This window comes from Lissotriton vulgaris, chromosome 2_1 (assembly GCF_964263255.1).
Source record: "Lissotriton vulgaris chromosome 2_1, aLisVul1.2, whole genome shotgun sequence".
Classification (NCBI taxonomy): Eukaryota; Metazoa; Chordata; class Amphibia; order Caudata; family Salamandridae; genus Lissotriton; species Lissotriton vulgaris.
The window spans coordinates 859050402-859069159 of record NC_141687.1 but is presented as its reverse complement, the minus strand read 5'-3'; the positions used below and the strand labels follow the sequence as shown (position 1 = coordinate 859069159).

The 18758-nt window shown below is 39.2% G+C and overlaps 1 protein-coding gene across 1 annotated transcript; it reads right to left on the bottom strand.

Moving 5' to 3' along the window:
* Nucleotides 1–380: 380 nt before the first annotated feature.
* Nucleotides 381–18182, bottom strand: LOC147731302 (putative methyltransferase DDB_G0268948). Its single transcript, XM_086956341.1, has 7 exons — nt 18044–18182; nt 9420–9548; nt 7703–7863; nt 7070–7283; nt 3865–3965; nt 3174–3311; nt 381–878 (listed from the first exon to the last, which is right to left on the bottom strand). Exons 1-7 carry the CDS (start codon nt 18116–18118, stop codon nt 788–790), a joined length of 909 nt encoding a protein of 302 aa, XP_086812467.1. The 5' UTR covers nt 18119–18182; the 3' UTR covers nt 381–787.
* Between the last annotated feature and the right edge of the window lie 576 nt (nt 18183–18758).

The following is an 18758-nucleotide window of genomic DNA, read 5'->3' as shown; positions in this document are numbered from 1 at the left end:
CATCAGCCAAATTGTACACAATCTTTATTATTTCGAAAGAGCCTGGGTAAATAGTGAAGTTTCTTTTATATTTTCAAGTCTGCTGACCAAATAGTAAATAATTTCTACTATTTAGTCACTGGCCAGGTAAATACCAGATAAAATTCACTATTCACCCCACAGTCAGGTAAAGAACCGCTACCAGAGAAATACCTTCCCCCAGGAACACTTCAGTAGCAAAATTGAGTCATAACAGGGAGTTAGAAGCCCCGCTCACATACCTAGGCCCTAGTGCCACCGCATCTGCTGCACTGTTGACACACACGCCCCTGCTTAGAGGGCTCATGTTTCATTTTACCACCACAGGTACAGTAAGAACAGACAAGAGGTTTTATCACACAATAAGTCCACAAGTATTTTATTAAATACACAACTGTACAAAAATATAAGACATTATGTGACAAAGCAATAATCCGAGTTTGTGGCTCGGATTATTGGAGCTATAAAACTGAACTCTTCAGTTGTTGCAGAGCTGGTAGTTTTATTTGGCTTCCTCAAGAGATTAGTGTTCTTGGCGCTACCAACCTAAACAAGAGCGAACAGAATTATGTACTCTGCGACATCGCATCTTGTGTTACAGTCTCTAACAAACATAAATACATTTAGTCCTGTTAACGCTTTTATTTACAGGCGTCTAGAGAGCAGCAGCTTATCGAGGCCTTAGTGGGGGCCAAGAGAGGATCTACTTCCGGGTCGCAGAGCAGAGATGGGTTGTCACAGTCCAGGCAAAGGGAGATGATGCCGGTGCTCATGCAGGTTTCCGGGCCAGCACACAGTAGTATTCGGCCACAAAGTCCACCTTCGTGTCCATGGAAGTGACGCCCAAGGTCTCCAGAATCCTGTGATAAGAAAAGGACACAAATGGGCGTCAAGATGTGTCTGTTTTGTCCATGGCATTGAGATCGAACACCAGATCAGATACACAAAGCTCTTCTGGAGGGAAAGTTCAAACAGAATAAGGGGCCCGGCAATGAGAGTTCTTCTTAAGAAAACTGAACACTGAACAATTAACCCTGCTCCAAGAATTCTTGTTAACAGAGCTCATACCTAGACTGAGGAGCCCTGGAGAACTCTGGCATTGATAGTAGGACAAATGAACATACATCATAATCAAGTCTCTTTACCTTTGTAAGTCTCCCAGTTTTTACAGCTAAAGACAGACAGAAAACCACTGGCTCTTTGTATTTGTTAAATGTGGAAAAAATAAGGGACTTATGTAGAGTTTGGTGGATGGGATACTCTGTCACAAATGAGGTGGACATAATAAGTGCGTTATAGCCTATAGCCTAAGTTGGACAGTCTTTTAGGCCAAAGCATCTGCCAACGGAGAGAGGAGAATAATAAGTTTTCTAATGCAGCTTTAAACAGCCCCAGATGTGCAAGCATTTATACTGCTTTGTGAAAAAAAATTATGAGAATATTGCATAGAAGTCATGCATTGTACATGTCATCTTTTAACACTAAAACGCTTCAAGCTTTGAAGTGCTTCTGTGCCCTCATCAGTTAAATAAAAATAGAAATGTACCAGGTGCAGCCTCATTTTTTTAAAAAACACAAAATAAATATAAATAAAAACAGTTACAAGTAACAAAATATAAATTTGGATAAATATAGGTGGAAAAGTAAAAAAATTAATCCATAGAACCGGGAGCCCTAATGCAAATATTGGAGCGAAAAAATAATTGAGAGTTTCGCAAACGTAGTGATACGTGGCTGTATCATGCTGGATTGTTCGACTTGAAGTCACTGCTAGAATACAACAGTCAGCATATGTCCCTTTATGTATATTTGTGAACCTATTTGTTATCCTTGTATTTGGGCTGGTTTGTATAGTGTCATCATGTCTACCACTTAAGTGCACTAATAGACCATGGGGAGAGTCAGTGGGCTTTGGAGGCTTGATGAGGAGTGGTGCATTAGCAACCAAGCGGGCCATTACGACAACGTCTTCGAGCAGATGTCTGAAATCAACTTTATATTTAACCTTCAACCTTAATTGCCCAAAATGAGTGTTATATGAGGCAGCTAATCTCAGTCCTCAGAACAGCATTTGGAAGGCTTTATAAAAGGAAACCATAATTTCAATGTAGTATGAGAGGTACTTTTAAAGAAAGACACATTACCAATTACCAACTACATATAATCCATATGGTCTTTTATTTTGAGATAACAATATTAAGTCTAGTTTTCTATTCATCCTTGTAGGGGAGTTTTTGTAGCGATGCCATAATTAAAAAAGGTGTCATACAGTTAGTGTTTAAATTGAGCTGGTGGTTTTCCGTGCTCGGTCCTGCATTAAATTGTCAACACCGGCACTCATGACAGTCTGCCACATCGTGCTGCTGCTGTATGTTTAAAGATAAGCAGAGCAATAGCTGTTTATTAATATAATATACTTATAAAATGACTAATACATGCCACCAGAGCAATTCTTATAGCTTTGAGGGCCTGGAATAGTGTGAATTGTCACTGACAGCACTTGCTGGGGCAATGGGTGGTACAAGCTGCAAAGCTGCAGTGAACTCCTGACAGGGACCCCAGCATGTATGTTTTCACAAATTTAGCACTGCGTACAGTAGAGATGAAATCTAGATTCTTACATTTTTTTAAATGTGGAGTGTTTCAAAATATCGCTTTTTTAACCAGCCTCAACAGACTTGTGGGCAATTAAGTTTATAGTTTGCCTTTACTAGGCTAACTACGCTACCAATTAATTCATATATTAAAAGCCATGCATCCACCAGATAATTGACTAAAAACAAAAACAGAAAACATGTGTTGCTGCAAGTTAAGTGGCACCAAAAGCTGCTTTTTTGCTATTCCTTATAACATTTTAAAGGATAAGTTCTGATTTATTTTATTTATAACAACATTTGTAAAGCGCGAACGAAGGCCCTAGGGCATCTCAGGGCTGAGTTACTGCAGTTTAACCAACAAGGGGAGCTGATGTTCATTGATTAAAAAGCTAGGTTTTGAGTTGTTTGCGGAAAGACCAGAGGGAGGTGCTGGTTTTGATTGAGTTTATTTGGGTACAAAATATATTATTAATTTACTTTATTATTGTTATTTTTTAAAATTCTTGAATTACTGTTACTGTCTGACTAAAAACAGTTTTTGAATTCTCAATTTCTTACTTTTTTTGTGTTTTTGGCAAGAATTCTTTTGCTTCCTCTGGGTTGAGAGCCTTGTAGGTCTGGTACATGTAGAGGGACTCAAGGAAACCCATCAATTCTGTCACTGTCATAGGAAATGTCTCAGAAATGTCATCAACTCTGCAAAAAAATAAGTTGTATAAGGTTATTGGATGAATCAAGGAAAGCAGTGTAACAACAATCATTTGGTGTGACACTGAAGAGAAAGGGGATGCACAACATTTCAGTGAGATAAAGCATGGGTTGGAAAGGGCAATTCATATTATATGATTAAACAATTGAAGAAATAATATACATTCATGTGTTATGTGATTTAAACAAAGGGGTACTCTTCCTCTTTATTCTTAGTTAAAACAAACAAACATGGCAAGTGCAGAGTTATAAAATGACTACTGTGATTGAGTACCATTTCAAAATACCCTTACTACCGAAGATGGTACCTATTTTTGAGCGCCATTCAAAGATAGCTTATAGAGCTACGTTTTTCCACTGTTCAGCTATTTTATGGATGTTACTGTTCTGAGAATTTGTGACATGCATGCTCACAAGCAGCTTTGCCTAGAATGAACTGGAAGGGACAGGGGCTGCCCATGGAGAAACAAATAAGCAGATGTGCATAGACCTAGGAACACTCAGACACACATACATGGACAAACAATGTAAATTCTCTAACCTCTTTTTGTCTGTATATGGTACGGCTTCAAAAATCAGCTGGTATTTGTTTCGGATATGGATAAAGCATTCATGGGCATACTTAAAGAGGAACTCCATGGCCTGTAGAGAAAAAAACAAGGCAGTCATTGTGCTGCAACATACTCTGTCACATTTACTATTATAAGACAGTTCAGTGCACATCCTGTGGGAGCAGATAGCATGCATTCAATACATTTACATTTGAAACTACATTCCATAAATAAAAATAAAAGTACCAGGACAGGTGTAAGCCTCTTAAAATAGTGTTGTAAAGCCGGTCACCTGACATTGGCATGGTGGTCCAATTTGAAGTTTCTATTGACATGTATTTTGGAGTAGATGAATATTTTGGTGGGTAACAATAGTTCCTTTTTTGACATAAAAAAGAATTTCACTGTTAAAAGCAGGATTATCTATGAGCTATCCATCTGAAGCTTGGGTCATACTTTGGGTCATGATAGAGTACGAGTACTACATTATCTGATCTGTTGTAGTGCCTGGTTTAGTCTATCAGTTAGATTCATTTGTAGGAACAGATATTTATAAATTCTAATCCAAGAAAACTGGACTGAGACTTCCTTCCAAAGCAGATTCACATGGAAAACAGTTTAAAAACTGTCACTTAATTTTCAAGTCTGCATTATTTCAGGTCTTCATATATCTTGAGTTGCTGTCAGCATGAGGGGCATGATGTTATGCTATATCATCATTTGCTATTACCCTTTCATTGTACACTTTTATTGGTTACCTTCCAGCTGTCATTTGCCTAAGGCGCTGAGATTTTCATTGGACTGGTGAGTTTGTTTGGATGTAGTTGTATTTGAGTAGGGTCCTTGATTTGTACGTTAAGATAATGGAGATAATTGTTTTAAAGAGGCTGGAGGCATAAGCAGTGGATAGTGTTTAACTGATTCCCAATACGGATTTAGGAGATCTAGGGGCAGTGGAACAGTGTATTAACCTAAACCTTCTTATTGGTAAATATACACTAGCCAAGAGGGAACACATCCATCTCTGCTTCGCAGATTTAAGTTGTGCCTTCCATTGTGTCAATCATCCTAAACTATGGAACTATGATTGAAATGGGGGCCGATGCTGATATAGAATCTCATTTGTCGCAATTGTATTCATCTCTGACTGCACGCATCCAAAGATCCACCATGGGGGGAAGATCCTTCTCCTACTTAGCGGCCAAGACCTGGAATTCTCTCCCCCCCCCCACCTCCGCCTTACACAGAACCACCTCTCCTTCAGAAAACAACTAAAAACTTGGATATTCGATAAGTAAAGTACCCCCCCTCCCTCAAGCGCCTTGAGACCCTCTGGGTGAGTAGTGTGCTATACAAATTTTAAACTTGAACTTGAACTTGAACCACAAGTTTTGAGGTTTCTAGGGGCATCAGGCAAGGCTGTGTCCTTGCCCCTTTTCTTTCTTCATTGTACATCAATAGGATGAACAAAATATTACAACAGGTGAACGCTGCTGTTTCAAGAATTGTTTCCTGCCCAACCAGTCTGCTTGTGTATGTGGATGATGCAGTATTAATATCTAGAACTGCAAACGGTCTACAACAGCTCATCAATTCTTTAGTTGCATAAATGGAGCAGAGGTATTTAAAACTAAACCTGACTAAAACGTTTGTTATGGTCTGGGAGGGACTTTAAGTTTGTTGAGGTCCAAAGATTTACATATTTGGTTGTACTTATTACTTATAATGGCAATTGGGGCCTCCAAATAGAAATGGCAAAACTTAAGTTTATTAGATCAGAGGAGGCTTTATATTCAGATTTCTAAGAAGATAGGAAATAAACCCATACATGATATGCCAAAACTGTAAATAGTATGTGTATCTTGGTTGTGTCTTATGGGGCAACAGTGTGGGGCATGGCAAATGTCTTTTCATTACAATCTTGTGAAAACTCATTTCTTTGCAGACTGTTAGCAGTCCTTAGGTCCATGTCTGTTTACAGTACACACAGAGAAACTAATGTAGCCGCCCTTGTATACATAATACATATTAGGACAGTAATCTCCTTGTATAACACATGGGGTGAGAAGGGAACAAAGTTCACCAGGGACATTATTGAGGACTGTTTAGCCCTTAAGTATTCTGATAAAATCCCCTGGTTAGCATACAAAGGCAAGTTGCTCAGAGACTTTGATGAAAATGTATTAGTTAAGAACCCTGTTAGCATATTACAGTATATAAAGAAGGAATTTAAAATGTTATTTTTAGAGACATAAGGCTATGCCAGAGAAAGCAGGGAAGGGAAAAAAATAGTGTGTTGAGATATATGACCGGGCCAATCCAACCAGGTTTACCTAATAAGGGTAACTAAAGTGATTAGATTGCGGATGAGTACCCTACACCAACTAGTGACATGTCAAAAAGAGGAAATATGGACAAAAACATATCCCTAGGTGCCCATGTGATGGGAAAGTAGCTCAGTCTACAGTTCATTTTATGGTCTTTTGTGGGTTTTATGATGATGTCCGAAGGATATTTCTATGACCCCTCTTTTTAGTAGAGAAATGTATTTTCTATAAGGATGCAATGAATTTTATATGTAGACTTGAAAATGAAGTTGTCTGCAGAACAGTTGCAGGTTATAGCTTGCAGGCAGTTAAAAGAAGGACATCTTTTGCGTTCTTGAAAATTTTGGTTTATGAGGAAGAATGTATTCGAAAACTAGGAAGTGGATGCTAAGGACGGTACGCTTTTATTATTATCTGATATTTATGGATATGGTTTTAACTATTGTCTTTACACTAAAAACTTTGAGTTGCAATGTACAACTCTATCTTTAAAGTTTTTTAAGAAAAAACGTTTTTTAGACATGCACCTTTATGGATTTAAAATAAATGTGTTCAAGCCTGCCAGAGACCGTTGTAGTGTACTATGTGTAAGGATGGATATGCCAAAGTAAATTGCAGTTTATTTTGTGCCTTCTGAGGTGAACAGTTGTCCATCCCTCAGCTTGAGAAGATGGTCCTCCAGATTAGCATTTCAACCCAATAACACAGCATTAATGCATTGTTGTGAATTTAAGGATGTGGTATGGTTAAGGTAACTTGTTCTGAATCATTATAAGATGGAAATAGTTGCTCAGAATCTTTCACCTCAGACCCTGACCAGCATGTTTATAAACTATATATCCAGAATTAGTTTTGTTTCAGTCCTCACCTCCTTGAAGACAGCAGATATACGCTCTGATCGGTCCTCATAGTGCAGCGGAATGTACCCTGACAGGGTGTGCAGAGCTAGGCAGCCATTGGGTTTGAGAACACGATCCGCCTCCTTCATGAACTTCTCGAAGGTGAACCAGTGGACTGCTGTAGTGGAGGTGACCAGATCCACAGATTCATCTTCAAATGGCAGCTGGTCTGCTGTGGAGATGCTATAAGAAGAGGTGAGAAGCTCTGAATGTGAACACAAAAGCATTCCAACCAATCATTATTTGTAATGTAACAAGTCAAAAAGATTTCTTGTATTCGCACTTTGCAGGATCTCCAGGGATGGTGAGTTAAACGTTCGAATTTCCTAGTCTTAATCTGTACATATAAATTGTACATGTAGTACGGTGAGAGAACTTGAGGTTTTATTTAGTGTTTTGCAGTGCAGGGTATACTCCAAAAAGTGGTGAATGTCCTGTCTGTGGTACTTAGAATGCCATGGACAACAATACACTTGAAACATAATAAAAGGCAGGAGATCTGCAGCTTCCTGGGTGACGGTCTGCATCTGCCCAACTCTAAATAAGCCCCTAACTGTCTCATTTATAGCGCTTTTAGGATTGCATTATAAGATTGGACTTACCAGTAAGAAATGTTGGAGTCCAGGGTGTTTTGTTTTGCTTCCGAGATCTGAGCTTTGCTTAAATCAACTCCAACCACTTTCTGAAAGTATGGTGCCAGGCCTCTTGTGCTCTGTCCTGATCCACAGCCAACATCAGCTACGAGAGCAAAGGGGGGCTGTCTCTATATATGGGAAAAAAGAACACTCCATCAAGTTTCTTTCCCCTTTGCTTGGCCTTTAACCTTCATTAGGCTACTGTGACAGTTATACACACACAAAATACTACCTAAAATAGGCCACGTTCACAAACTATATTTTGTAGTTTGTACAGTAGATATACAGAAGTACTGCTCATGTGCTATCAAAATTCAAATAACAACCCTATGGCCTGAGACCTGTGCTTCTGCCTATGATCTCTTTTCTTTGTGAAGATTTATACCACACTACTTGAGATCGCTTACGCATAGGTATGTGAATTGGTAATAAAAGATAGGGAACACTAGTGGTAAGGGTTCCGAAAATGTGGAAGAAGTATTACTAAATGGAAGGGGTTAGGGAAGTTTAAGAAAGAGTTTGGGGTTGGGATTTGGACATGCTAATGCGGAACCCTCATTCACAAAAGAGTAATATAATTGCCGTTCTCAAAAATAAACTTCTACAGTTACTAATGCCCTGCCTTGAAATAAGTCAAGAACCGTTTATGGTCAATCACTGGTACTGCAACAACACTCCCATAGAAATCAATGGAGGCAAGAAATTAAAATAACACCCCCTATAAACGAATGTTAAAGAAATTAAATTTGATCAGTATTTTAAAAATACATAATTAATATATATATTTTTTTAAATGTAATAATAAACCTAATTTTGAAATGATTAAATTAAATTATGAGGTTTAAAAGTTAAATGTAAAACTGTTTTAAATTGAATACATCACTTTTAACCAAGTTTACTAAATATCAAATAAAAATATTAGTGAGGGCAAGTAAATTTTTAAATTATTGTTGAAAATTAATGTTTATGGATAATATGACTTAAATCATTATATTTACATTATTTTATTATTTTGTAAATAATACAATGTAATTCTACATTCTGCACTCCAATGGAGTTTATTCATGAGTAACATTTATTGAGTCAAACAAGGGCAACAAATTTCGGAGACAATTCCTTTGTCAAATCAGTAATGCAGTGATTCAGTACATGATGGGTAATTTCTTCCATTGCAATCAACCTACACCTATCAGAATCCATGTTGCTGTTAAATGAAAAGCTATAACTGAGGCATTGCGTCCCTGGTGACAAGGAGTCATCGACAAACACTAACTTCTCTCTTCTCCTATCTCCCTTTGCTACAAGTACATTAAAGCTTTGGTAATGTGTTGCAGATCATAGGTCAATGACCTGTGCCATTTTGACTGTCTGGATCCCCACAGAGCCCCAACAATTACATTGCACTGTGAAGCAGAGGCACCAAGAGGGCTCATTGGATGAGATTGCAAGCTTCCACTTGTTGTCACAGTATACAGCTGTAGCACCTGTGGAGTCTTTTTTTGGGAAGGAAAGGTGCTATGGTTTGCAGTTTGAGAGTCCAGAGCTGCAATCCAATCATTTTAATGGTTGAAAAACGAAATTGCATTGGTTTGCTCCCGGGGGAAATATGAAGAGTTCCCTCTATTTTGCCTCAGTCCCCTCTTGATTTCCCTCATCTGCCCTTTAGAGCTCATCCTCAGCTCACCTTTTCCTTTAGGTAATTGTAGACCATTTCAGGGATCTCCGGCGAGGAGGCAAACCTGTACTTGCGGTACAGTTGTGCATGCTCTTCACTCTTGTGGGAGTGGATGCTTGAGTTGGAGATTGCCCGCTCCTGGAAAAGTTAAAATAAATAGTCTTAGTTGTGTTTTCTTGCTTTACCAGTTAAAACACATACTTCATTTGTTTTCTCCATTTCACATTTTGCAACACATTTTTCAATACATTTACAAATATTGTTCTCGACAAAGGAGTATTTAATACCATTGGTTCCTGTATTGTACAGGATGCAGCACAAACGTAATTACACTAGAACCTGCGATTCATCCATAGTTATAATAGCTGTTTAAACTATACAGACCATTGCACTGTGGAAGAGGCTCCCTATGAAGATGGTGATAGAGGGCTTACAGCACTGTGTGTGTATGGGTGCATCATACTCATGGTTTAAACGCACCCGCATATGTTTCACTATAGCAATGTATTATGTTTATTAAATGCATTTATTCTACACGTTAATTAAGAAATGTAATGTGCAATTTTAAATAGAATTTGAATGTATTAGGAGAGACCATCATTTCTATATGCACAAGTGGGCAGCATGATATTATATTCATATAATTGTAATTGTGTGTGTTAAAGTTGCCTGGAGTCTAGGCCCAGAGCTGCAGGCTGTTGACAGTTTCGTTTCCTCTGTTGCAAAAGAAATAATTGAATGTATCTTTATGTGTGCCAGACCAGTATGCTCTCACCCACTGCAGGTATCGGAATTTCACCTCGTTATTTAAGTTTAAGGAGATACCTGGAATGTCTTTGAAAAGTCTGAGAACGGGAAGGGAGGATATCTCTGTCCTTGGCCTATCTGAACCTCAAGGCCACTGGAAAACAAGAAGATTTAATTAAAGAACAAATGGAACGTTACTGAAACACTTTGCAAGTGAAATAATTCTTCATGTGATACCTTTGAAGGGGGCTGAAGTGTGTTTTTAATATGATGCGCAGGGACAGAGAATCAGACTTCTAGATTTTCGGAGGAGAAGGAGCATCTTAAGAACGAGCTCCATAGCCTTAAGCTATCTTGACCCATTTTAACGTGAGTACTTCTAAGGAAGTCTACACGTGCTGACACCTTTTGGGAAGAAGCTAGGGTACTCAGCTCAGATCCCTGATAAGAGTAGTGTAGGGAAAGAGAATTCATGCTTACAGAGATACTACGGAACCAAAATTGGAGACCGTCAAAACTATCTGCCCTGAGGAAGCTCCCGGTGTGGGAGAGAAACGCGTTGGCTGATTCTTGTATGATTGAAATGATTAATTTTTCTACAAAGCTTAATGAATAAAGAAGGAATAATTTTGATACAAACTTGGCTTTTTTGGACTTTGTGATGGTGCGCCCCCACTATTCTTAAAATGTTTCATGATCTGGCTATACAGTGACGTTACTCAGCAGCATACGTCAAGGGTGGCAGCACATCTATTAATACTTATTTGGAACTGGGACTAAGGTGCGGCAATTCTAAGGCCCGCTGCTGCTCTTGCTGAAAAATATATACAATTGTTTTTGGCATTATAATAAAATCTATAAACTGGAATTCGGAGTCTGTGGTCCTTTCACCTGAGTAAATTGTAAGTAGAATTCTGTGGTGTTTATTCCCCTCACCAATAGTAGGCAAATAAAAGATCATCAGCGCTAATTTCTGAAGAAAAGGCAAGGGCAAAATTTAGTGTCACCAATGGTTTCTCCAGCCTCAGGCAGGATGCATGAGTTCTCACAGAGGCTTGACATTGATCCTTACCTTATGTTAGAACGATCACTACTCAGTGATGCAAAATTCTTATCATCTGGCTATTTGGTCAATAATTAATGTATTTATCTGCCTTTTTTGGAACAAGGTGTGTAGATTTTACATTTATATACTCCTGCCTCGGTTCCTACTCGTTCTTGTCAACATTCCAAAAATGGGAAAACAGTTGAATTTAGTAGACCTGGTTTTGTGTCTTCTTTTGGCTATTGTAGCTTCATAACGTATATTTATATGAAGTACACCCAGTTGATGATGGATCTCTCTACCATAAGTATATTAATAAACAGAGCCATTATTGATGCTTGAAAATCCCCTCACATGCCTGTGCCCGGCACCTCTGCACCTGCTGCACTGCTGGTAGCTATGCCCCTGTTACAATCCATATAACTAGATTTACTATGCAAATTATGTGACTCTGTAACTATGAACCTATATTGAGTAAATACACTTATTATGTCCATTTTTTTAACCTATATTCTGTATTTATAATAACTGGTTAACTTCACTATGCAACAATAGTAACAATTATATTGTAGTGTCTGTCCAACTATGTAACTATACACATTTTGTAACCATACTCACTGAGTATTTATACTAAACAAATAATCTGATTACTGTTCTGTGTAATCATATGATGTGGTTATACTAAATGTGTCTATGGGCAGAATGTAACTATGCTGCTGATGCAACAATGTGTTGGCTATGTATCTTACTGTGTAGCTGTAACTATATTAACTCTGTAACTATTCAATTATAGTAATTGTGTTAGTAATTAAAATGTTGTTTTCCATGTAAAAGGTCCATAGGTAAGACAGTGCGTTTCATAATAATTTAAAGAGGGTGACAATGTCCTGCTCACTCTGCACCTGAGCACCACAGAAACTGAGTATCACATGAGGCTGCCCAGCTGATGTAGGAGCACAGACAGTATCTATTAGTCACTGGCGTAGCTAGATCTGAGACAGCCCAAGTCGGTAGCTGCATTTGCAGACCCGCGGCGGGTCTCCTTGAAGGGGGGGTGTGCCGGCGAATTCACTATTAGTTAAGATAATGTATATCAAGTGGTAATTATACAATTATATCAGTTTGACACATTTATAATCAGCATTTTAAGGCACAGGGTGATTAAGGTATTTTCACAAAATCACACTATGTTACTAAAGTTCCAAGAATGAGATTGGAGCCTAGATGCAAAGGCAGCAGCTCTAGCCACTAGGCCACATCTTTCCCTTCAGATAGCATGATTGCACAACCCCAACTCTCCATGATTTTCATTGCCTACATCTCTCGAGCTACATCCAAAAGAAGCTTCTCTACATCAGTTTTAAGGCTTTCTAGATCAAATAGCCTGAGTGCCTAGCAAAGAAGCTCACAACATCAATCTGGGAATGGAACACCGCAGTGACCATGCTGGAATTCCAAGAAGTCGACAATGTGTGACCCAAGACGTAAGCTTCCTTCAGATGGGCCCTATGCAGCTGGTAATCACCTGTCTCATGAAACCCCATCCTAGGGAAAGTGGTCTGCTCACCTTCTAGGGGTACATCAGTACTGTACACATACCACTAATGAAATAGTTATCACGTGTGGGCTCCTTATTTAGATCTTGATCTCATCAGTGCAAACCCAACGACCCTAAGGGCATGTCTTATTGTATTAGAGTAAGACACACAGAAAAGAGCACATCTTCACCCTATGTGTAAACAATCCACTCTTCTAGCTGTGTATCTAGACGTGTTATTTGAATATATTATGGCCTCTGTTAAATATAATTCCCCAACATGAGTTTTCGGCTGAATCGGAATTAGTGGTACACTGGGAAAACACGCACCTTTATGAGTTCCATAAGCAACTTTTATCCACGAACGTAAGGCATTAGAGGAGTGGGCAATGGGCCAGTGACCCATTTTCCAAGGTACCTCTAAAGTATTTGGGATAGTCAAAAGAGCCATTGTATTAATGAATAAAAACACAGATTATATTTTCATTTAATATACAGGCATGCCTAATAGTGTGCTTTCTTGGCCTGCCAAGCTTAACACTTACACTCCCAAGCAGTTGGTGGCAATTGAATTAAAAAATATTTCTGTATTTTATGTCTCTCATTACTTGTTCTCATCTCTTCTAACTCACCCCCTCGTGTTACCTCTTCCTCACTACCTTGTGACTCTACCTGTCTACTCTACCTCTCGCTTTCTTTAACAGTCTTTAACTAATTTCTTTTTCTACCTAACTCACTCTGTTCCTAAACCCATTGGTGTACCCACTCCACCCACTTTCTCTTCATTTCCTCCTCCTTAATTCTAGCTCTCTCTAAACACTGCGAAAGTTTACCTATCTTTTCACTTTTCTATCTCTGCCTATATCTTTATTGTTCCGCTTTTCTCTAGCTTTCCCTTCCCCCTTTTTATTTTCTATAATACCCCTATGCATCTATCTTTCTAACGCAACTCTAATTCTACTTCCTTTCTCTCTACGTCGCCTCTTTTGCTAAATTGTTCTCTTTACCCCGCGGTTCTTTCCCTATCTCTCGTGCGCTCCCTTTTCTATGATTAAGACGAGTTGGAGGTAAATGACAGACAATGAAGGGCACAGATTGAAAGAGCAGAAGAGGGACAAGATAGGCCGGGGATGAAAAATAGAGGGAAAAATTGCATTTCATTCGATGGATGGTGAAAGTCTTCCCAGCAGTACTCTGATTTGCTTTGCTGCATTAAGGACACCAGTAGTGAAGGCGGTTGTACTCCTTATGACATGTAGCCGAAAATTAAGCTATAATTTGAAGTGCTATTTACTTGATTATTAGCCCACTAAATATCCACCGAGTTAGCCTACCACCATAATTAAATACTAATATTTTCTACGTAAAATGGTTTTGGCGCAGGTTAAAAACTGGAGATCCGAGTGCAAACAGAAATAGCTTTATCAATGCTTGTTCAAGATTTATTTTACTACTATTTGTCATGCAGAAACCAGGCAGTTTCAACTTTCTGTTGTTCGCGTGCCACATTTTTTTTAAAGTTTCATATATAATTCCATATTATTTGGCATCACCTGCTTTGAATTTTAGCAAAATGGGTACTAAATTAAAATTTGCACCAGGTAGGGTGGTGCTCAAAATATTTGTTACCCGGAGCCCCATAAATCACTTTGATGTCCCTGAGGAAAAACCTTTGAAATGAGTGCTCGTTAAAAGCCATCGAATGCTCAGAAAAAGCCATAGAATGAGGACTAATTTATGGAAATAGTGCAAAAACGCCACTTCAAGTGTAATGAGGGATTGAGAGGCAACAGAAAAGGATAGCTAAGAGCAGTAGAAGAAAAACATTTAATTATTGAGGCAGTGACCGGAATTCATTAAAGAGGAAATGGGATGGACTGATGCCAATCTGTGACTTTTTCCAGTCAACATTCTATAAACACCTTTTTTGTAGTCATGACTGCAGCTTGTGACCCGCATTTTACTAGGAACATAGCCCATCGATGATTGCCACTCTTATGCAGCTGACTCCTCTGTTCTTTGCCATTTTACAGACAATCTCTTGAAATAAATCCCACCCATTTTGAATGTCACCTGGGACCTGCCGGTTGCAGGCTGAGCCCTATTGCACTCAAGTAAACAGCTCTTGATGTTTGAATTACATTCAAATGTTGTTGTGAGGTGGCCCTATGGCCTGGGTATACTTTTAAGTTATTTGTTTGCAATCTACAAGTCACAGATTTCTGCATGATTCCAGTATGGGTTTCAAACTCCTAAAATTGTGCCCTGACAAAATGCAGATCATGGGCTTAGAATAAAGTGAAGGACTTTGGGGTAATAGGTTCTACCCCACTGATCTTGACACCAACCTTTAGCCGAGGAAGCAGTGAAAAGCATGGAATAGAAAGCGAGTGTTCACTTAAAACTTTAAACTCTTACTTCCACCTCCACATGTTCTTCTAGACAATGACTTGTCTCACCGCAACAGGTCTTATATGGGCCATTGTAAAAGTCAGTCAAACTATCACAAACTCTTCATGTTGGGTTCACAAAATTTCTTCTGGATACGACGCAGACCATTCAAAACTCGAGTGCAGCTCAGTGTTGCTAATTTAGATCATATCACACCTTTGCAGCACCCACAATAAGCATCTTACGGAAGGGGGCCTCCTAGAGTCACGTGTAAGACCCCCGGACATCCATGGTATCAGCCCCTCTTTTGTGGTGAGAAATATGAGCTCTTTTCTGCACAGCAGGTGCTTCGCCGCCTGCATAAGGTGGTAAGAAATCAGATAGGGGTTTGTAGTTACAAAGTTTTATTGTTATTATTTGAAGTTGTGAAAGTAACTTAAGTCACTTAAGTTGCGAAAGAATTACTTTCTGCCTGAATCCAACTTGTCACCATTTAGAAAAAGATAAAAACAACTTTAGACCCCATCATGATGCAGTTTAGTGCAAATGTGGCCTGTGTGTTTGCTTCCTCCGCCACTGCCATGTCACCTGGGCATACATAAATCAAACAAGCCTCCGAGTTAGCCCACGGGCTGCAGATGGCACAGCTCAGACACAGGGAGCAGTAATTGCCTCTACATGTTTCCGCACTGTGCTCTTTACAACTCAGAGTCTTTCCAAGCTAACATATGCAATGTAGAAAGCTTAATGTCGAGATTTCCACAGCAATACCATTGTTTTACCAGAATATTATGTTAAAAGTGTCAAGGGAAAAAATATCGAGGAAGTGAGAGAATTTGAGTACAGACAGACTGGGCCAGATGTACGACCCTTTTTTGCGGCCGCAAACGAGAAAAACCTCCCGTTTGCGGCCGAAAAAAAGGGTAATAGCATGTACAAATGCTATTTTGAGAGTCCCTGTCTCGCAAAATATAATTTGCGATTCTCGCTATTAGCAAAATGCTTTCAGCCCGATTCATCATTGTGAAGTTTTGGGAGTCTGAAATAGCGATTAATAAGGAATCGCTATTCCAGACTCGCAAAACGGGATTCATGTAGGAATCGCAATATTTATTGCGATTCCTACAGCTTCCTTATTTGCGATTGGCTAATTGCTAATCGCAAATAAGGAATAACTCCCCATTCATTCCTATGGGCCTGAGGCCCATAGGAATGAATGGGGAGTTATTCCTTATTTGCAATTAGCAATTAGCTAATCGCAAATGAGATTGCGATTTCAAGGGTGCAGGGGTGTCCAAAGGACACCCTGTAACACCCCTGAAATGTACATCTACACAGATGTTACACACACACATGTCCAAAGGACATGTGTGTGTGTAACATGCAACTTAGAAAAATGCATTTAAATGCATTTTTCTAAGTTTTCGCTATTTACCACGAGGTTTGACTTCATGGTAAATAGCGGTTCTAAATTGCGAATTCGCAATTTTTAAATGTTTCAAGAATAGCATTTAAGGAATCTCTAATAGAGATTCCTTAAATGCTATTCCTCGCAAATTTGCGAGTTCTTAAATAGCGAATTTTGCATTTGGGATGATGAATCCCAAATGCAAAAATTGCGCTCGCAAAGGGCCAGATTCTCAGAATCTGGCCCTTTGGGAGCGCAATTTCGCTTGATGAATCTGGCTGCAAATACTAGTGTTTTGCGACCGCATTTGCGGCTGCAAAACACACAGTTTAACACCTACTTCAAGTAGGTGGTAAACCACTCGCAAAGGGGAAGAGGTCCCCAGGGGACCCCTTCCCCTTTGTGAGTATGTTGTAAAATATTTTTTAAGAATAGGCAGTGGCAGTGGTCCCAGAAACCACTGCCTACCCTTAAAAAATGAAACTGAAAAGTTTAAATGCATCCCGTTTTCCTTTAAGGAAAAAGGGCTGCATTAAAAAAAAAGGTGCTTTATTAAAAAGCAGTCACAGACATGGTGGTCTGCTGAGCCCAGCAGGCCAATCAAATTGCAAGAGGCTCATTAATATTAAAGAGCCTCGCAATTTGCGACCCCATTGGGAATCGCAAACAGTGTGAAACACACGGTTGTACATTGGATATTGTGCCTCGCAAAAGAGTCGCAATTTCCGATGCACAATTTTCTTGGTCGTACATCTGGCCCACTATTCATAACTTTACATCTCCTTCCTTGAAAAAAAAAAAAATATATATATATATATATATATATATATATATATATATATATATATATATATATATATATATATATATATATATATATAAACCACCAAATGCCCTGAAGCATTTGGTGGTTTATATATATATATATATATGTGTGTGTGTATCTTCAAGATAAATGTAAGTGGAGCTCGGTAAGGTAAATATATACTTACCTATGTAAACGTATCATCTTGATCTCTTTGTCCTTGATGTCTTTGACATGATATTCTGGTACCACAATGTTTCTCAGTCGATATTAAGACAGAATACTGTATAAATAAGAGACGTTCTAGAAAGAAACAACGCACAGACCCCCAAGTGCGTCTGCGCTCCAGGCTGAATGGCATCATGCTATGATCCATGGTTGTTTATCTGTTAGTCAGTAGATATTCTTTACACTTACATTTTGTCTGTGTTCGCACCGGGCAATCTAATACATCTGCAAACTATTGCTAAAAATATAAGATGACATAATATGACAGAATTTCATCCTTCCAAGGTCAAAAATGGACAACATTGCAATGAGTAACAATATTACCTACCGTTGAAGCACCTGCTATGGATAGTTTTGGGCTGTGTGCTGTGCACAAGAAGAAGCTATGGCACAGCAATAGTTTTGCTCTGTGTGTGATATAAATTATTAGCATTACCTTATTGCGTCTTCCAGTATGCGAAGCACGGCTTACCTTAGGTACATAGCTTTCAGGTTGGGGGAAGAAGCGATCTGGGTGTGCTCGGATCTCAGCGCCCAAATTCTGCATTCTGAGGAAATATAGTGCCTCAAGTGGTGTCTGCCAGGCACTAGAAGGTGAGACTGTGCCATCCCGCCGCTCCTGCAGGTATATATGGGTAAGGGAATGTAGGGCGGGCCGCAGAATGAGTGGGATTGCTTGGGTGTGGGCGCCCAGTGGCTCTGGGAAGATCAGCATTAGGCACCCGGCCAGGAAAACAAGCCCTCACACTGGGGCTTTCCCAACTCGCTGCCAGGGCTCCTGACACGTTGTGCTTGTATTCACTTCCGCTGACATGCTTTGCATAGATTTGTCCTAAGGCATTTTATCTCTTTTTTAATACGCTGTGATTATGCGTGTTCTAGGAGAATATATAACTTAATTATTGCATCCTATTTCAGCTCTTTGGGAGCTCAGTGCGCTAGAAACATACTGGAGACATTACCTAGCAATTAGAGAGCCCTAGAGAATTTTCTGTTAGTTACTGGAGGTGATGGCAGCCTGGGGGTGAGATACTATTCCTGAGTGACTGAAGGTATTGAATCTAGTGTGGGTTTGCCCCAGATGTTTATACTATAGTAGCATCTCTTTTCAAATCAATTTTTCATCACAACACTGAGGAGTGTCTGCCACAGAGCAGCACGACTACCAAGAAACTGAGATTACCACA

Coding starts and splice junctions, on each gene's coding strand:
- LOC147731302 (XM_086956341.1), bottom strand. CDS start 18,118: ATGCAGAATTTGGGCGCTGAGATCCGAGCACACCCAGATCGCTTCTTC. Junction 7,864..9,419: donor ACAATTACCTAAAGGAAAAG/GTGAGCTGAGGA, acceptor TCCCATATATAG/AGACAGCCCCCCTTTGCTCT. Junction 3,966..7,069: donor TATCTGCTGTCTTCAAGGAG/GTGAGGACTGAA, acceptor TTTTCTCTACAG/GCCATGGAGTTCCTCTTTAA.